Source organism: Trichomycterus rosablanca, chromosome 10, assembly GCF_030014385.1.
Source record: "Trichomycterus rosablanca isolate fTriRos1 chromosome 10, fTriRos1.hap1, whole genome shotgun sequence".
In the NCBI taxonomy this organism is placed as follows: domain Eukaryota; kingdom Metazoa; phylum Chordata; class Actinopteri; order Siluriformes; family Trichomycteridae; genus Trichomycterus; species Trichomycterus rosablanca.
Genome location: NC_085997.1, coordinates 28,079,395 through 28,100,279, shown reverse-complemented (window position 1 = coordinate 28,100,279; position 20,885 = coordinate 28,079,395). Strand labels below are relative to the sequence as shown.

Genomic DNA, 20,885 nt, shown 5'->3' with positions numbered 1-20,885 from the left:
CTAATAGATTTCTGAGGCTGATACGAATTAATTACAACGTGATTACTTTTGACAGTCTAAAAATAAGCCAATTTATTGAAAGATTCAATTTAATTAACCAAAACATGTTCATAATGTGTGAATCTGCGAATGTTCTATGGCCGGCTTCGTGCAGACTTGAACTCCGCATGGTCCTAAAGCCTGCTTACGTAAGTCATACTGGCTGATATTTACGTCCTTGGTACAGATCGTACAGCCGGATTATAGAGAAGACCAGAGAAGATTCTGGATTTAAATACTGCAGTTACTGGTAAGAAGCTTTATTCAGATTGCAGACATTATAAACCATTTAAATGACACTATATACAGTGTTAGTTTTGGGTTAATACAGACCCTCCTCGTCTGTTCAGCGGTCCTAAAGCCAGCCATTTTGAGTTACAATCGCTGTTACTGTACTAAGTGAACGTGTGTTTAAATGACTGTTTATTTATTTGCTCTAGTAATTGTTGCTTATTGTTTGTTTATACTGGTCTAGTCATTCATCTGAACACTATTTAACTCGAACAAAACGAAATAGTTGTCATGATGCTCACTAACTTCCTCCAGAGAGTGTTGTCGTCGGTAAGCTAATTGTCCCTGAGGTCCTAATGCCGGCCATTTTGTGCTGCCTTGCACTCCAGTCCCTGTTTACTATTCCCACTTTTACAAACCATTAAATTAACAAATATGGGTTAAAATAAATGCTATGTTTTTCTCTCTCTTTCTTTTTTTAAGAACCATAAATCGCTGGGCCAATATGTTAATGACTTTTATAGACTACAGGACTTGGAAATGTGAACTCACACCTCGGCTGCCAGCATATTCTCACAATCACTATAAACGACAACTTTCTAGTAAACATTTCAATAAGCCCTAAAGTGTTCACTTTCTCTTAAAATAAACGTTTGGAAATGATTAATTTAATTGTGTGTGATTAAATAAAACCACTATGCATACAAAGACAATAATCTTAGATTTTTAGTCTTTCCAATTCAACAATTCGAGTTCATCACCACAGGGTTCTAACGAAAGAATTGCAATAAAATAACAACATCCAGAACATGATTTTATATAAATTTATTCAGGTATATTGTCCAAAAGCCCAAATTTATATAAAACATGCTCTGTTTCCATTACAGCAGTGTGATTATATTAGATATTTATTTATTTTAACGTCATGTTTTACACACTTTGGTTACATTCATGACAGAAACAGTAGTTACTAGTTACACAAGATTAACCAGTTTACAAATTTAATGTCAAACACAGTCATGGACAATTTTTTATCTTCAATTCACCTCACTTGCACGTCTTTGGACTGTGGGAGGAAACCGGAGCACCCTGAGGAAACCCACGTGGACACGGGCAGAACATGCAAACTCCACACAAAAAGGACCTGAGGATCGAACCCAGGACCTTCTTGCTGTGAGGCGACAGTGCTACCCACTGCTGTATTAGATATGTATGTATACACCAACCAGGCATAACATTATGACTGCTGACAGGTAAAGTGAATAACACTGATTATCTCTTCATCACGGCACCTTTTAGTGGGTGGGATATATTAGGCAGAAAGTGAACATTTTATCCTCAAAGCTAATATGTTAAAAGCAGGAAAAATGGGCGAGCGTAAGGATTTGAGCAAGTTTGGGCAAGCCATAGCCTAGTGGTTAAGGACCTGGACTAGTAACCAGAAGGTCGCTGGTTCAAGCCCTACCACTGCCAGGTTGCTGCTGTTGGGCCCTTGAGCAAACCCCCTTAACCCTCAATTGCTCTGACTGTATACTGTAATGTAAGTCGCTTTGGATAAAGACGTCTGCTAAATGCTGAAAATGTAAATGTAAATGAGTTTGACAAGGGCCAAATTGTGATGGCTAGACGACTGGGTCAGAGCATCTCCAAAACTGCAGCTCTTGTGGGGTGTTTCCGGTCTGCAGTGGTCAGTATCTGTCAAGAGTTGTCTAAGGAAGGAACAGTGGTAAACCGGCGACAGGTTCATGGGCGGTTGGGGAGCCAACAGACGAGCTACTCTATTATCTTGGTGGCAGATAACACAGCACACCTTCAGGGGTCTAGTGGAGTCCATGCCTCGACGGGTCAGGGCTGTTTTGGCAGCAAAAGGTGGACCAACACAATATTAGGAAGGTGGTCATAATGTTATGCCTCATCGGTGTATGTTGCTATTAAAAATAGTTGGTCTGAATATGGTCTGGATTTAAGTCAGATAAATTAACATTAAGAAAAATACAGGCCTGTTATGATATTCGATCAATACCTTTAATCAAATCACTGGTGTTTGTACTTTTGCACACATTTACTTAAAAATAAATCTTGATCCTTAGGTGATTAAATGTAGAAAATTCTGTAAAGCTTAAGGATTCATGCGGAACAAAACTGAAGGGTAAAAAATGGAAGGAAAGTCAGATCAGTTGTTCATCATCTTTATTTTTAATCAGTTAATTTTACTCTTTTAAAAAAAATAATATATACATTCGTATCCTTTGTGGTTTATTATGGTGGAATGCTTTCTCAGTTGATTTTCATTTATCATTTGAGAAAGAAAGTGACATCTTTCCATGCTTTTGCTATAGCAGACATTACGTTGGCCACTGGTGACCTTAATGGGTGGCAAGGAGATCCTAATGCGTGGCCTCGACCTAGTGAGCCGTGGGAATGAGATAAATATGTTGTGACCTCGATTTAGGCAAACTGAGAAGATATGCTGAGACGTATAAGATGATAAAATGATATGAATGGGTATGTCCGTTTACAGTCATATACAGGGGTTGGACAAAATAACTGAAACACCTGTCATTTTAGTGTGGGAGGTTTCATGGCTAAATTGGACCAGTCTGGTGGCCAATCTTCATTAATTGCACATTGCACCAGTAAAAGCAGAGTGTGAAGGTTCAATTAGCAGGGTAAGAGCACAGTTTTGCTCAAAATATTGCAATGCACACAACATTATGGGTGACATACCAGAGTTCAAAAGAGGACAAATTGTTGGTGCACGTCTTGCTGGCGCATCTGTGACCAAGACAGCAAGTCTTTGTGATGTATCAAGAGCCACGGTATCCAGGGTAATGTCAGCATACCACCAAGAAGGACAAACCACATCCAACAGGATTAACTGTGGACGCAAGAGGAAGCTGTCTGAAAGGGATGTTCGGGTGCTAAGCCGGATTGTATCCAAAAAAACATAAAACCACGGCTGCCCAAATCACGGCAGAATTAAATGTGCACCTCAACTCTCCTGTTTCCACCAGAACTGTCCGTCGGGAGCTCCACAGGGTCAATATACACGGCCGGGCTGCTATAGCCAAACCTTTGGTCACTCGTGCCAATGCCAAACGTCGGTTTCAATGGTGCAAGGAGCGCAAATCTTGGGCTGTGGACAATGTGAAACATGTATTGTTCTCTGATGAGTCCACCTTTACTGTTTTCCCCACATCCGGGAGAGTTACGGTGTGGAGAAGCCCCAAAGAAGCGTACCACCCAGACTGTTGCATGCCCAGAGTGAAGCATGGGGGTGGATCAGTGATGGTTTGGGCTGCCATATCATGGCATTCCCTTGGCCCAATACTTGTGCTAGATGGGCGCGTCACTGCCAAGGACTACCGAACCATTCTGGAGGACCATGTGCATCCAATGGCGGTGCCGTGTATCAGGATGACAATGCACCAATACACACAGCAAGACTGGTGAAAGATTGGTTTGATGAACATGAAAGTGAAGTTGAACATCTCCCATGGCCTGCACAGTCACCAGATCTAAATATTATTGAGCCACTTTGGGGTGTTTTGGAGAAGCGAGTCAGGAAACGTTTTCCTCCACCAGCATCACGTAGTGACCTGGCCACTATCCTGCAAGAAGAATGGCTTAAAATCCCTCTGACCACTGTGCAGGACTTGTATATGTCATTTCCAAGACGAATTGACGCTGTATTGGCCGCAAAAGGAGGCCCTACACCATACTAATACATTATTGTGGTCTAAAACCAGGTGTTTCAGTTATTTTGTCCAACCCCTGTACATGAACACCTAAGACCATGTATATGGTTCAGTATGCTTTATGTTAGCTGTGGGCAAAATAAAAAGATCATGGTGCCACGCCCTTCCTTATATGTTTGTTTAGATCAGTTAACATTTTCTCACATGAGCGCAGGAATTAACAACACTCAGACTCAGTATTCACACTAGAAAGTACAAATATGCTGATATGGCTACAGGTTTGTCTCTTGTGGGTGTTAAGTCAACCACTAACAGTTTTGGTAGCAGGACACTTTCGAACTGACAAATGCTTAACTTCTAGTCTAGTAGCCCTGTGTAAGCATTGTGTAAAGCATTATGAATATTACACAATATTACATGCTTAATGGATCTTAAGACAAGGGAAATGAAACAGAAGCTATTGGACACGAACAAAGGAAAGGGTTAAAATTGTTTAGTCCTGGGTAGGTAAAATGACTGAGAGAACAGATGGACCTTGATGGTTACAAAAGAAAAGTATGTGGAAGTATCTGACTTGAAAAATAAGTTTCAGATTTGAGATGCGTTCACAGAAAGGTAATTAGATGGATGGATGGTATCCATCTAAGGGCAAGCTGTAGCCTGGTGGTTAAGGCACTGGACTAGTAAACAGAAGGTTGCTGGTTCAAGCCTCACAACTGCCAGGTTGCTGCTGTTGGGCCCTTGAGCAAGGCCCTTAACCCTCAATTGCTCAGACTGTATACTGTCACAGTACTGTAATGTAAGTTGCTTTGGATAAAAGCATCTGCTAAATGCTGAAAATGTAAATGTATTAAGTGTTAAGTATAGTGTTAGAAGTAGGATTTTACATTTTCAGCATTTAGCAGACGCCTTTTATCCAAAGCGACTTACAATTGAGACTGTATACATTGCAAGCAGTTAATAATAATAATAATAATTATAATCCATTTTATTTATGGCGCCTTTCAAAACACTCAAGGACACCTTACAAAGGCAAGAAAGTAACAGACATCAATAAACCATTCAAATCTAATAGAAATCAATAAAGATCAATACAATAAAATCAATACAATAACAAAAAATCAGTACAATCTCTAAACAGTCCAATGTAATCACTGTTAAACAAATATTGGGGGTAGTAGTACCAATCAAGTTTGAAAGATTAGTAGTAGGCTAGCTTGAGAAGGTGAGTCCCCCCCCACCCAATTTTTATCCCCCAGTCTAGTCATGTCCAATTACCCTGAATGCATCCTCTATACTGATTCGACCCTTCACCGCTGACTGAGGACGCCTCTCAACTGACATGCGCCCCCTCCGGTACGCACAGTCAGTACAGACTGCATTTTTCACCTGCACGAGTCGAGTTCATATACTTGACGGGCACTGTGCACGGAGGGCCACACCCCTATCAGCATTATTCCTCAGCCCTGTGCAGGCGCCATCAGTCAGCCAGCAGGGGCCACAGTCGCACCAGTCATGAGGACCTATGATCCGACTAACAACCCTGAACAACAGCCAATCGTTGTTCATACTGAAACCCAGCCTAGTCGGAAAGGCAGAGCTGAGGTTCGATACGAGAGAAGGTGAGTTTTAAGTTGGGATTTAAAAGTAGAGAAACAATCGATAGTACAGATATGGATTGGGAGGGTGTTCCAGAGAGAAGGGGCAGAGTGGCTAAAAGCCCTCGCGCCCATAGTCGACAGGCGGACAGAAGGAATAGGCAAGGCAAGGCAAGGCAAGTTTAGTTGTATAGCACCTTTCATACACAGTGGCAATTCAAAGTGCTTTACATAAGGAAAAATTAAAAATTAAAAGCATTAAAACATTCCTGAGATCTAGAACCTCAGAAAGACTTCTTGCAAACATTTAGTTACAATTAAAAACATGAAATTCAAACAAGAGAGATAAAAATTAAGAACTTGAAAAATTAAAAGAAAATATTGTAAAATATACCCTACAATTTGGTAAATACGAAATTAAAACGAGAAATAAGCAAATAAAACATAAAAACTAAAAGAAAATATAGTAAAATATACCTTACAGTTTAGAGAATATGGAATTAAAACAAGACTAAAAGAAATATGGTAAAATGAGGGTAATAGTAAAAATATCGAGCTCAATCATAGGCACAAGAAAAAAGAAACGTTTTTAACCTGGATTTAAAGATTTCTATGTTTGAGGAACATCTAATATCTCCTGGCAGTCTGTTCCAGTTATATGCAGCCCAACAACTAAATGCTGCTTCACCATGTTTAGTTTGGACTCTGGGCTCTACTAGCTGACCTGAGTCCATGGATCTAAGAGATCTACTGGGTTTATATTCTCTGAACATTTCTGAGATGTATTCTGGGCCGAACCCATTCAGTGATTTGTAGACCAGTAGCAGCACCTTAAATTCTATTCTGTAACTAACCGGAAGCCAGTGTAGAGATTTCAGAACTGGAGTGATGTGCTCAGTTCTCTTTGTCTTGGTTAAAACTCTTGCAGCAGCGTTCTGAATGAGCTGTAACTGTTTAGAATAGAAAGCTGGAAGGCTGAGGAAGACCTAAGAGTGCAGGTGGGATTGTAGACTTGGAATAAATCGGAGATGTAAGATGGTGCTAGACTATGTAGAGCTTTGAATGTGAATAATAAGATCTTGTAGTGTATGCGATAATATATGGGGAGCCAATAAAGCTCTCTGAGAACTGGAGTGATGTGTTTAGTTGAGGGTGACCTAGAGATAATCCGTGCAGCGGAGTTTTGGACTAGTTGGAGTTTTTGTAATGATTTTTGAGGTAAGCCGAATAGGATTCGGGATGTTACCAGCGCATGGACGAGAATGGCAGTACTTGTTTGACCGAGGAACGGGCGTAGGCGGTTATAAGTGGAAGTAGGCAGATTGTGTAATGTTATTGATGTGTGCTTTGAAAGAAAGATGTTTCAAAGTTAAAAGTTTTCAAAGTAACGGAGAATTTCGGTTTTATCTATATTAAGCTTCAGGAAGTTTTTAGAGAACCAGTTTTGGTTAAGGGCCTTGCTTAGAGGCCCAACAGTGGCAAGCTGGCAGATGTGAGGCTTGAACCAGTGGCCTTTCATTTACTAGTCCTGTACTTTAACCGCTAAGCTACCACTGCCCACGTGCAATTAAAGAGTTTTAAGGGAGTGTTCTGAAAGAGCGATGGTTTTAATCTGAAAGGAAAAAATCAGACACCAGGTTGTTGGGATGATTATTCAGGGCTTTGTGAGATAAAAATCATTAAAGTGGTCAGCCAGCTGGGTTTTGAGCTATTAAATGCTTATGGGGAGATCTGGAGTGGGAAATTGAGGCAGAAGTGCTGGAATGCATCAGTAGTCAGGGGCAAGATGTTGTCCATGCCCCCCAATTCAACTCAATTATTTTGTATCACTGCACTGAATTGAATATTTGGCAGCTTTTGTCTGTTGTACTTCTATTCAGGCTTTCTTATTAGTATGCCATTGTATTTTAAATAGGGATGTAAGGATGCACCACAAGACAGTTAAAGATCGATTCACATGTGTAACGATTCATTTCGGTTTATGTGTATAATGAATGAATATTTACTTTAAACAGCAGAGGGCACTGGCGCTATTCACCTCGCCTGGTTGACATCACTACAGGGTTGCCAGGTTCGGAATTTTCCAGATTTATTTATGTGCGGATACTTTCTTTATTTGTATTATTCATTTATTTATTTAATGTGGGATTTGTTTTAAAATTTTGTTGACACAAAAAGGGGATTGTGCAGCATTGTTTTGCATTGTTTGTACCTACCTCAGAAATAAAAGGGCATTAGAAAAAAATTAGTTGAAGCTACCTTTGTACCAATTTTAGACTATGGGAATATTTTATACAGACATACCTCAAAGACAACACTGCACTCCCTAGATTCGGTTTATCATTCTATGATAATGGCACATGTGCAAGTTATTCAACTCATCACTGCAAACTCTTTGAAATGACTGGTTGGCTTCCACTTTTAGTACGACGGCAAGTACATTTTGTCATTTTTGTGTATAAAGCAGTTATTGGTCAGCTCCCACCATACTTGTCTAAATTTTTATCATCAAACAAGTCTTTGTATGACTTACGATCCAGTAGCTATATACAATTGGAAGGTCCAGTAGTTCGGTCGAAATTTAGAAAGACAGCATTTAGTTACAATTTAGCACCTTTTGTATGGAATGATTTACAGAAACATTTAAAATTGAAGCAGTTTATTTCTTTGACTGAATTTGAAGTAAAAGTCAAAAATTTAGCTTGTTCGTGTTAAATGTATACATGTGTACTGTATATATCCTCCTTATGTTGTTGATTGTGAAATATTTGTGTTATATGCTGCTGTCTTGGCCAGGCTCACTTGTAAAAGAGATTTTTAATCTCAGTGTGACTTTTCTGGTTAAATAAAGGTTAATAATAATAATAATAATTCATTATTTAGATAAATAAAAGATAAGCACAAATACAGTATTTTTTAAAGAGAAATAATAAAAAGAAACTTTGTCATAATTTGTCTTTAATTTCGTTTTGTTTAAAAAATCGGGAAGAAATCGTATCGCATCGTGGGTAGAGTGTATCGTTACATCCCTAATTTTAAATAACTAAATAAGTAAGCCCATGTTGTTTTTCTCCTTGTGTGATCCAACAGTTGCACATAATTAATCGTTATTAATGGTAATAGTGAAACATGTTTAATCCGGTTCTCATCTTTAGCATTGTTTTAAAGGTGTTTATTAAGAATTACACCAACTTTTCTTTGTAGGTGCTCAAGCTAGTAGTTCTGCTACCTTGATAAATGCTTTACTGACATAATCATGATGCATTTTAAGATTTAAATGGTTAAATGGTAATACTTGTGCCCTAGAACGAATAAGATTTAAATTTGTCACCTTTTTATAACAAAAACTTGTTCACTTACAGCAAAAGGATGGCCTCGCCTCAATCTGGGACCCCACCTACTGCAGGGCAGGATAGTCCACCTCTAGAAAATGAACCCAACAAAGAAAGCAAGGACGCAACTGTCAAACCAACAAGAAGAAGAGGCAAAGGGAAGCCGGCTAAATCTCAGCACCCATTTAAATGTTTGACCTGCCAAGAAACGTTTTTGAGCCCCTCAGCTTTACAGGGCCACAAGCTTTCAGCTCACAGAAAGGAGAAGCAGCAGCCTTATACCTGCGCTCAGTGCAGCAAGACCTTCTCCAGCCGGGCACAGCTATCTAAGCATCAGCGCACACATACTGTGCAGCGTCCATTTCAGTGCTCTCAGTGCCATAAAGCGTACAAGACCCAGACGGAGTTGCGCAACCACAGCCGCTCCCACACCGGAGAAAAACCCTTTGTATGTACTGAATGCGGCAAGGCATTTATGCAGGCCATCTGCCTGCGCATTCACATGACACAACACAGTGGCGAAAGGCCTTATTCTTGTGCGCAGTGTGCCAAGAGCTATCCTACACTTTCCAAGCTAAAAGTTCACCAGCGCTCTCACACTGGGGAGAAGCCGTACTTCTGTGTAGAATGCGGGAAGAGTTTTGCTGACCCCTCTGTATACCGCAAACACCGGCGTAATCACCAGGGTCACCGGCCATATTCCTGCGAACAGTGTGGAAAGACATACACAGAGCTTAAAGATCTGAAGAACCATGAACGTTCTCATACAGGAGAGAAGCCCTACCTTTGCTCAGACTGTGGCAAGGCCTTCTCCAGATCCTCCTCCTTAGCCTGTCATTTGCGCATTCACTCAGAAAGCAAGCCCTACCAGTGTGAGCAATGTGGCAAAGGCTTCACCCAACTCTCCTCCTACCAGTCCCACCTCCGCACACACTCTGGAGAGAAGCCTTTTCTCTGTCCACAGTGTGGTAAGATGTTCTCAGATCCGTCAAGCTTCCGCCGCCACCAGAGGGCACACCAGGGTTTCAAGCCTTACCCCTGTGACAAGTGTCCCAAGAGATTTCGGCAGCCGGCTGACCTAGCCGTCCACCAGCGTGTGCACTCGGGCCAGAGGCCATACAAATGCCAAAACTGCGATAAGGCCTTTGTTGCGTCCTGGGATCTGCGGCGACACATGCTGGTGCACACTGGCTTGCGGCCTTTCTCTTGCACCGAGTGTGGGAAGTCATTCGCCGAGCGCTCCAGTCTCAACAAGCACAAGAGGGTTCATTCTGGAGAGCGACCTTTCAGGTGCCAGTTGTGCTCTAAGTCATTTGTCATGGCATCCAGCCTGCGCAAGCACGAGAGGACCCACTTGGACCGACCCGTCCCGCAGGAGTTGGTTCCTGATTCTGGGCAGGCGTTTTCACAAAACGCAACCCCACAGTTCTCATGCACTCACTGCGATATGATGTTCGGGACATGGGAGGAGGTGCAGGCCCATTCCAGCCTGCACAACGTCTCACCTCCATCAGAGTCCACAGCTTCCAACAGAGGTCCTTTTGTTTGTGAGACTTGCCAGGCTAAATTCAGTCAGTTATCTGATCTCCAAGCGCATGAGAAGATGCACCCCCAGCCCCGACCACATGTTTGTGATAGCTGCGGTAAAGGTTTTCTGAACAAGGCCGGATTACGCAAGCATCAGCGCATCCACTCTGACAGTCGGCCACATTGCTGTGCTGTCTGCGGCAAGACTTTCCTTTTTGCCGCTTACCTCCGCAAACACTTGCGCACGCACCGTGATGGCGAGTCCTTATCACCGCTGCCACAGACAGACATAGCAAACGCACAGCAAGTTCCATCCCCACCGAGCGCAGCCTCTCCGGTAGATTCAGATCCCCCCACAATTTCAGTAAGTGTACCTGTTGGTGTACCAGTCTCTGTGTTCCAGGCAGTGTCAGATATATCCAGGCATGTGTATATAAATAAAAGCGAGAACCTTTAAACATTTTGCCAGATTTTCTTGCTGACCTGAGTGGATTCAGTCCAAAAAATTTATCATACACTGATCAGCCAAAACATTAAAACCACCTCCTTGTTTCTACACTCACTGTCCATTTTATCAGCTCCACTGACCATATAGGAGCACTTTGTAGTTCTACAATTACTGACTGTAGTCTATCTGTTTCTCTACATACTTTTTAAGCCTGCTTTCACCCTGTTCTTCAATGGTCAGGAGCCCCACGAGACCACCACAAAGCAGGTATAATTTAGGTGGTGGATCATTCTCAGCACTGCAGTTACAATAACATGGTGGTGGTGTGTTAGTGTGTGTTGTGCTGGTATGAGTGGATCAGACACAGCAGCGCTGCAGGAGTTTTTAAATACCGTGTCCACTCACTGTCCACTCTATTAGACACTCCTACCTAGTTGGTCCACCTTGTAGATGTAAAGTCAGAGACGATCGCTCATCTATTGCTGCTGTTTGAGTTGGTCATCTTCTAGACCTTCATCAGTGGGCAAAGGACGCTGCCCATGGGGCACTGTTGTCTGGATGTTTTTAATTGGTGGACTATTCTCAGTCCAGCAGTGACAGTGAGGTGCTTAAAAACTCCATCAGCATTACTGTGTCTGATCCACTCATACCAGCACAACACACACTAACACACCACCACCATGTCAGTGTCACTGCAGGGCTGAGAATGATCCACCACCCAAATAATACCTACTATGTAGTGGTCTTGTGAAAGTCCTGACCATTGAAGAACAGTTTGAAAGGGGGCTAACAAAGCATGCAGAGAAACAGATGGACTACAGTCAGTAATTGTAGAACTACAAAGTACTTCTGTATGGTAAGTGGAGGTGATAAAATAGACAGTGAGTGTAGAAACAAGGTGGTGGTTTTAATGTTATGGCTGATCAGTGTATATGCTTGCATACACACAAAAGATGTCTCTCTTAAGGTTGTTGTCCCATGTTACTTTACATTCTTATCATGACTTGATTATGTTAATATGCATTAAATTACAATAATATTGGTAGTAAAATAAATTTTATTTCCTTAATTCGCTTCACTTTTGGATTACCTATGTAACCCCGTTTCTTACTAAAACCTTTAATTACCAGGTTGCTTTGCTGGTAATGGTTCTGCTTTATGACTTATAGCAAATCAAATCATCAAATAATCGTGGTATTTCTTCTACAGAATGCTTCTTTGTTAGTGTAATAAAGTTTGTTGTAAAGTTTGTTAGTCTTTTATGAACTATTATGCATTTTAAGACTTTTATTGAATTACTTCTGTGGAATTACTTCTATGTTGGGGTTTATTGGATTTATTTAACCTGTCTATTCTGTATCACCTTGTACAAACCTAAGTATTAGTAGAGTACTAAAATATTAATGTGAATTGAACCCATCAGATGAATGATGCATTTAGTAAGCCACTGTGTTTCTACCTAGGTAAATAACAGCCCACATGCATGATATATAGACAGAGTCTAATAATTATTAATCACTACGTAGCAGTGTTGGAAATGATTACATGTGGTGCAGCGGTTAATCGCACTAGCTTACTTCCGCTGCAGAGATGGGTCGCAGAGATGGGTCGCACACACAATGATATCAGACTTCGACTCGGACTCGTTTCAAATGACTCGGACTTGACTCGTGACTCGCAAAAAATGACTTGTGGACAACAGAAGTCAGTATGTGTTTACATTAGTTACGCTCCCTACTCCCTTTGGATAGTAGTGCACTTCACTGTAACAGCTAATGTGAATGAAACGCTCCTACAGAATTGGCGCTAATGATTGAAAGAACCGCTTTTTTGAATCAATCAGACCTTCTGATTTAAATTTTTAGTAAGAAATGCTGTTTTTTGCATGTATTTAGTTTCCAGCGTCACACAGATGATGTGTCAATGAAACGCTTGATTGGCTTTCTAACGAGTTAGTGTTTTACTTCACAACCGGGAAAAGTTTGGAGGTTGTTAATTATAAGCACATTTACAAAATAACGGATTATATTTCTAATGGGACAAGCGCTTGTAAATCTAATAGCATCTGGAAGAACATAGGCTAAGGTAAGCATTGGTTATGGATTCTTTGCTGTGTTTTGGATTTTGGCCGCTGTGCCGGGATTTGCAATGAAAACAAAACGTCAGTTTATGGAAAGTAAAGGCACGTAAGGCAAGTAAAACAGCAAAATACAATTGCTAATCTGTTGTTGTTTTTTTTATCTGAACTTACATATTATTTGTTTATTTCTACACTACATTTCCAATATATGTTTTGTGTATAATATATTGACTTGGACTCTAGCCTACAGACTCGTGACTTGACTCTGACTCGTATTTTGTGACTTGTGAACATCTCTGTACTGCTTCCATCCACGGTTCGATTTTCCAGCTGTGCTATCGGCTGGTCGGGCGTTTACATACACACATGACTGCCTATGTCTGGAGTGGAGACCGAGGCCCTGCGATGGATTGGCGCCCGGGTTCGGGGTGTGTTACTTCACTGCAGCCAGTAATTCCAAAGCAAAGCTTGGCATGACTTTTAACTTGTTTTATATTGTTTTAGAGGTAAATGCTAAATTGTTCAGTCTTTAAGTGCTCATGAATGTATCAGTGTTTTACATGAACATGTCAGTGTATTACATGAATGAATGATGATAAGATGTAGCTTGTACTGGGCTGCTACAAACACCTTTATGTGCCAATTTATCATTGACTTGCCAAATGACCTGTACTTTTCTCTATATTATATATTTAATAAAATGACATGTCATTTTTATTATTTGATTTATTACTTTTAAGTCAAAAAATGATTTGATTTACTTCATAACAGAGGAAAAAACAACTAAACTTTAGTATCTATTGTGACCTTACTAGAGAAAACATTGCGAATGACAATTTCTGATGATGATAGCAGTTTAGCAGACTATATACTGAGAAGCTCTTAATAGTAGCATTGTCAGCATTGCTGAAACAGAAGACGAACAGTACCCTTGATCCTGAAGGACATTTTCTCTAAGTAAGTCTGTTTAAGTTCAAGTTTAAATATTTTAAACTGTTATAGTTAAATATGCAAGAATCTGTAGACATCTAAAAATCTGTAAATAATATGAGAAACCTAAAATGAGTCTGAAAAAAAGATTACAAAATGTACATATGTATAATTACTAGGGCTGTCATTAAAATTTTAATCACGATTAAAAAAATTAATCGAGATTAACATTTTGGATCAAACTATTTTTATTGGGCTGTGTTTGTGCCACATAAATATGTGTTTCTGTGGTAATCTGCGCTGCTTTAACACACCAACATTGTGTTTAGGGATAACACGGGTCTTTCTCCAGTTTGCGTCATGAGTTATAAATTACTCGAGCTGTTGCTGCTGCTACATATTGTGAAATATAGGGTATTTTAAAGAATAATTTTCAAAAAGCGTGAGAAATCATCACTAGACAAAATGACAGTTATTAATTGACGCTTTAATATCATCTTTGGTCAGAGCACGGATTTGTCTCGTCAGGCATCTGCACGCACAGATACATGTTACAGGCAAAATGAGCTCTGACTCTTTATTTAAGAGGAATTTGGATGGAAAGCCCATGAACTGTACATGTCGTGGGAACATTACAAACTCTGGTGTTAAATGGATCGCAATGGACTGTAGACGCTTTAACATAGTTAACGATGTGGGTTGACATGACATTATACTTGTTGGGGTCCTTCACGACATGAACTCAACCACTCACCTCACTGCCCCCCAATTGGCTGCACTCGCCAGGTCGTTATTATTATATTACAATTACATTATTATTATTATTATTATATTACAAAACTGCATTAAAAATACCAGAGGCATGAATTTGGACTTGAAGTCTAGCTTCTGAGTGCAGTGGCGGTTCTAGACCATGTGAGGTGGGGGGACCAGGCAGGGGCCAGAGGCTATGTAAGAGGGGCCACTGCCCCCCACCCCCCCACTGGTGTTGCATCTAGAAATGGTTTATATTATGAGCGCCTGTTTTTAGTGGCAGGGTTATGAACAGGAAAAAATCCTCACTTTTGTCAGATAATGTAAACAGACTTGTCATTTTAAATAATTGACAAAAATAATTTAGATTTAATAATTTTATCATAATTTTATGAATGTTTTTATTGGTAAACATGTTCTTGCGATAAAAATGTGCATAACTGTTCAAATTGTGCTTAGTTATTAGTTAGCGATTCATTGCAATTAATTTGGTTCTTTAATCACGTGACAGCCCTAATAATTACTATAATTTACATTTTATTACAATTATATATTATTTTCTGTGATTTTTATCTGACTACAGATAGTGAGTTCTTGAAATTAATAATCATGAAATTAATTACAAAGATAATTATTTAAGATATTAAGATATTCTATAATAATTTTTAATAATTTAGTAATTATTTATTTTGTAAGAAGAAAGGTTTTGAACAGAAGTTCTTATCATCTGTGTTTCTGTGTAATATGTAATGCTATAAGAGGACACATAAGTTAGAAAAGTTGAACAGTTGTTTAACGTTACCCATGCCATGCTGTGACAAACATTTTGCTCCTCACCTAATTTGCTAAATTTTGCTAATTTATCACATTTAATGTTTCAGATTGTTCTTACTAATTCTAATAAGATAAAGAAACCAGTAAACACAAAATGCAGGTTTTTTAATAATCATCCCATTTACAGAAGATAAAGATTTATTCCAAACCTAGATCACCCATGCGTAAAAGTAATTGCCCCCCATAATTGTTACCTAATAACAGTTAAATGAATTTAAACGAATTTTGTTCTACTCTTCTTTGCAGAGTCTTTAATTGGTTTTACAGTAGATGAGGTTTTAAGCTTCCTGTTTAAGGTCTTGCGACAGCATCTCAATAGGATTCAAGCCAGGAATTTGACTCAGCCAATTAAAAAAATTATTTTTGTTTTATTTGAGTCATTCAGAGTGTATTTGCTTTCATGCCTCAGATCAGTGACCTGCTTCATAACCCAAATACACTTGAGCTTTAGGTCACAAACTGCCAAGTGAATGTTATCCTTCAGGATTTTCTGACAGAGAGCAGAATTCATGGTTCCATCAAGTATGACAGGTTGTCCAGGTCCTGTGGAGGCAGACCCAGCTCATATCATTGCCATTACTATGTTTGACTGTTGTTATCAGCTTTATGTCAAGACAAGTCATGTCAATTTTATATGTATAGCGCTTTTTACAATGAACATTGTCTCAAAGCAACTTTACAGAATCCAGGACCTACAGACCAAAAACCCCTGTTGAGCAAGCCGAGGCAACAGTGGCAAGAAAAAACTCCCTTAAAATTACAGGAAGAAACTTTGAGAGGAACCAGACTCAGCAGGGACCCCCATCCTCCTTGGGTGGCCTGGAGGATCATTTGTATAAATAGGATTTACACAAATCATACATACACACAAATTAAACTAAAAGTTAAAACTAGCAAAAATAATTGGAGTTCTTAATTATTTGTCTGTGATAAAGTGCATAGTGAGTTCTTGACATTTTTGGTGCAAACAAGCCACTTCCGTCACATCTAGCAGGAGCAGCATTGTTGGCACAGCAGTCTCGATGTGCAGTCTGTAACCTCGGGGTAAAACAACAGAAAATGTAGTTGAAATGTGAAATCGTATGTCATCCAAAAAGTTTCACATTTAGCTCATTAGTCCATATGAACAATATCGCAGAGACTTGGGGGTCATCTAGACTTTTAGCCTCTGTGTTCTTCTGGATCAGCAGTGGCTGGCACCTTGCAACTCTTGCATAGATGTCTGGGTTCTTTTGTAACCTCTTGGATGATTTGTCAAGTGTTCTTAGTGAAACTTTGGTTGGCCGGTCACTTCTGGGAGGGTTCACCTCTATTCCACTATAAGTTTTTACCATTTGTGGATAATGGCTGATTCACTGGTTCACTGTGGTTTGCTGGAGTACCAGTTTTAGCAATGGCCTTGGAACCCTTTCCAGACTGCTAGATTCCATCTGTATATGAATCTCACAATACATGAAATCCTTGTTTAAAAAACAGCATTTGTGTTTACATGGGTTATTTTTGTTTAATATTAAAAGTGGTCTGATGATCTGAAACATATGTGTGACAAATATTCCAAAATAGAAGAAATTAGTAAGGGGCAAATACTTTTTCACAGCACTTTATTTACAATTTTTTTTTGACATTGGATTGAACATTGTTAGCTAAATCAAAAATTTTATTATGGTACCAGTGTGGTGATGGTAAAGGTAATAAAAATCCCATCAAAGTTGTTAAGCATGCAAATATTGGTTTGCGTTTTAAGACAGGAGACGTTCAGCCTAAGAAGAAATGGCAGCTATAGTTACCGGTCTGATCCCCATTCTCCGTACCGCTGTGGACGCCAGCGCCACCTACAAAGGGCGCACGGTGTGGTTCGGCTTTCTCTGCATTCGCCTCGTGACCCTTTTTGTGGCCGAGATGCCGTGGTTTAAACTGGACTCTGACTTCAGCTGCAACGTCACTGGAGACCTGTGCAGTCGAGCCTGCTTCAATAAACACTTTGACAAACCCGTGGTAATGGCCTGGAACTTCATCTTCATCCTTTTGATCATGTCGGTGCTGCTCATGGAGCTCTTCACTGCCCATGTGCACTCTGTTTTTCAAAAAAAGAGTTCTAAAAAGAACAATCAGGTGGAGCTGGAATCTCTAGGTGGGCTGAAAAGTGCGAATGACCCTGCCAGTAACCCGAGTGGAAAGATGATCCTGGATATGCATGGAAGCAGGAATGCTGTGCTGTTCTACCTTTTAAGTGTGATGCTACGAATTATGGTAGAGTTATGGTTTGTGTATGTGTTGCTTTTTTGGAATCTGCCTAAACTAACGGTAGAGAGCTTCCTTTGTACAGGAATTTCTAGATGTCCAGTACAGGAGTGTGTGGTGAGGGCTAGAGTGGAGAAGTGTATGTCTATCTATGCTCTGGCGTCCATTTCCGTCTTGGTTATTATTAGCAGTTGTATGTTCTCTCTGTACTTTATTTTTCATTACCTGTGTAATTGCTGTACCCAAGGATCCTCTACTGTGTAACTATACAGCTTGAAAGTTTATCCAAACAGCTAAGTGGTCCTTTGTGTGTCTGTCTGTTTTCTTGTACATTATATGACTGATAGTATGGGGACACCTGACAATGCATTTGTACAACATCCCATACCAAATCCACAGACATTAATGTGGAGTTGCCCCAATCCTCCATTCCTCTAGGAAGGCTTTTCCCATAATTTTGGAGTGTATCTTTGGAAGCTTCTTCCCATTTAGTCAAACAAGGACTTGTCAGGTTAGTAGCTGATATTGGAATAGAAGCCGTTCCAAATCATCCTAAAGTGTATAACATGGGGTCATGGTTTGGGCTCTGTGCAACTCCAAACTTATCAAACCATTACTTCATTGACCTTGCCCTGTACACAGTGACACAGTCATGCTAAAATACACTGATCAGCCATAACATTAAAACCACCTCCTTGTTTCTACACTCACTGTCCATTTTATCAGCTCCACTTACCATATAGAAGCACTTTGTAATTACTGACTGTAGTTCATCTGTTTCTCTGCGTGCTTTGTTAGCCCTATTTAATGCTGTTCTTTAATGGTCAGGACTCTCCCAGGACCACTACAGAGCAGGTATTATTTAGGTGGTGGATCATTCTCAGCACTGCAGTGACACTGACATGGTGGTGGTGTGTTAGTGTGTGTTGTGCTGGTATGAGTGGAGTTTTAAACACCTTACTGTTACTGCTGAACTGAGAATAGTCCACCAACCAAAGATATCCAGCCAACAGCACCCTGTGGGCAGCGTCCTGTGACCACTGATGAAGGTCTAGAAGATGACCAACTCAAACAGCAGCAATAGATGAGCAATCGACTCTGACTTTACATCTACAAGGTGGACCAACTAGGTAGGAGTGTCTAATAGAGTGGACAGTGAGTGGACAGGGTATTTAAAAACTCCAGCAGCGCTGCTGTGTCTGATCTACTCATACCAGCACCATGTCATTGTCACTGTCGTGCTGAGAATGATCCACTACCTAAATAATACCTACTCTGTAGTGGTCCTGTGGGGGTCCTGAACATTGAAGAACAGAGTAAAAGCAGGCTAAAAAAGCATGTAGATAAACAGATGGACTACAGTCAGTAATTGTATAAGTACAAAGTGCTTCTATATGGTAAGTGGAGCTGATAAAATTGACAGTGAGGTGGTTTTAACGTTATGGCTGATCAGTGTAGAGAAGTGTTTCCTCAAACTGGTGCAACAAACTTGGTAAATATAATTAATTTAATGTCCTCATACTTTCTGCCATATACTGTAGTGTGTTACCTCATAACAATGTTAATATTGAATGAAAGAACAACAGCTTTTCCAAATATTTGTTAGATATGCAAGAAATGTAATACATTTGTTCAAATACAATGTGTACGTGTTAACAGTATTAGCTCAGTGCTTAGCATAGTGCCAAGTGCTTCTTGGTTAAGGTGTTAAAAATGTACGTCAACAAAGGAAACCTTGTTTTCAGACAAGCTTGTTATTTTATTATCTATAGTAGCATGCAAAAAGTTTGTTTAGCAATTACTTAATAAAGATTATAAGCTCTTAAAGTAGTTATAAATAACAACTGAAGTGATTTAGCTAATTGAGCATGTTGATTGTTGGTTGGTTTGGCAGGCTCAGTTGCAGAGGTCTGTGCTGCAGCATTGTCTCTCCACCAGGGGGGGCACTTTCACCTCACATTCATGTGCACTGGCACACCTGCGTACCTCACCATCTAAAAGTCAAAGAGCAAGAACAAAGCATCGGTTTAATACTCTTTACAAAGCACAACGTTTCTGAAACTCAGTCAAATTTACCATGAGCTACACCTTATAGGGGTGACAAATTAAAGCAAAAGAAACACACAACATAATGTTTGTTTCTAAGTTGTTGGAGCAGAACAGCTTCAGTGTGCCTTGGTAAACATTCATTCATTCATTCTTTTTGTTATCCGTTTATACAATTAGGGTCACGGGGGTAGGGGGGGCAGTTGGGTTGCTGGAGCCTATCCCAGCTTTTCAATGGGCGCAGGGCACACAGTAACACCCTGGACAGGACGCCAGTCCATCGCAGGGCAGACACACATACACACACACACCCATTCACTTATAGGGCAATTCAGTGTCTCCAATTAACCTGACTGCATGTTCTTGGACTGTGAGAGGAAATTGAAGCTCTTGGAGGAAACCCACGTAGACTCGGGGAGAACATGCAAACTCTGCACAGAAAGGACCCAGACCGCCCCGCCTGGGGATCGAACCCAGGACCTTCTTGCTGTGAGGCGACAGTGCTACCCACTGAGCCACCGTGCCACCCGCCTTGGTAAACAGTAGGTTCTATACATTTCTAAAACTCTCCAGGGATGAAACAACATTCAAAAATCACCAATATTGTCTCTTGATAATGGTGTTGAAGAGCACTGTTTAACACCTCTGTCCGAAGTCTCCCATAGGCATTTATCCGGATTAAGTCCTGTGACTCATATGACATATAATGTACATCCTATCAATGTGCTTATTTCCTGTACATACTTTATATATTTTTAACACAAAACAAAATACAGTGGTAACTCGACGTGCCCAAAACCCAAAATCTTTAAAACTCGATGCCCTGCATCGAGAAATTTGTACCCTTAAACGTGACTGCCACTTTGTTCAGCACTTGGCTTAAGCATTGCGGTAACACGTCAACAAAGTGCAAATATAAGACGAATATGCATTTGTGTGAAATAATCGTCAAATAACTACATTACCAGGTTTCCCATACATCCTTATGGGGAAAATACCTTAAAACTCAACTCCTTTTAAACTTAACACCACTCCCAGAACCAACTGACATCGAGTTTTAAGGTACCACTTGTACATAAATTATCCTTACTTTTGAAAATATAATGCTCCATTAATACAAAATAAGAA

General features: G+C 40.1%; 2 protein-coding genes across 2 annotated transcripts; both read left to right on the top strand.

The window, feature by feature from the left end:
• The first annotated feature begins 262 nt into the window (after positions 1 to 262).
• Positions 263 to 10,882, top strand: znf668 (zinc finger protein 668). The gene is made up of 2 exons (XM_063003958.1): positions 263 to 289; positions 8,929 to 10,882. The coding sequence occupies exon 2, from the start codon at positions 8,936 to 8,938 to the stop codon at positions 10,880 to 10,882; it is 1,947 nt and encodes a 648-aa protein (XP_062860028.1). The 5' UTR covers positions 263 to 289; positions 8,929 to 8,935.
• Positions 10,883 to 13,856: 2,974 nt separating this feature from the next.
• gjz1 (gap junction protein zeta 1) lies at positions 13,857 to 17,975 on the top strand. Its single transcript, XM_063003957.1, has 2 exons — positions 13,857 to 13,910; positions 17,215 to 17,975. The coding sequence occupies exon 2, from the start codon at positions 17,241 to 17,243 to the stop codon at positions 17,973 to 17,975; it is 735 nt and encodes a 244-aa protein (XP_062860027.1). The 5' UTR covers positions 13,857 to 13,910; positions 17,215 to 17,240.
• Positions 17,976 to 20,885: the final 2,910 nt, after the last annotated feature.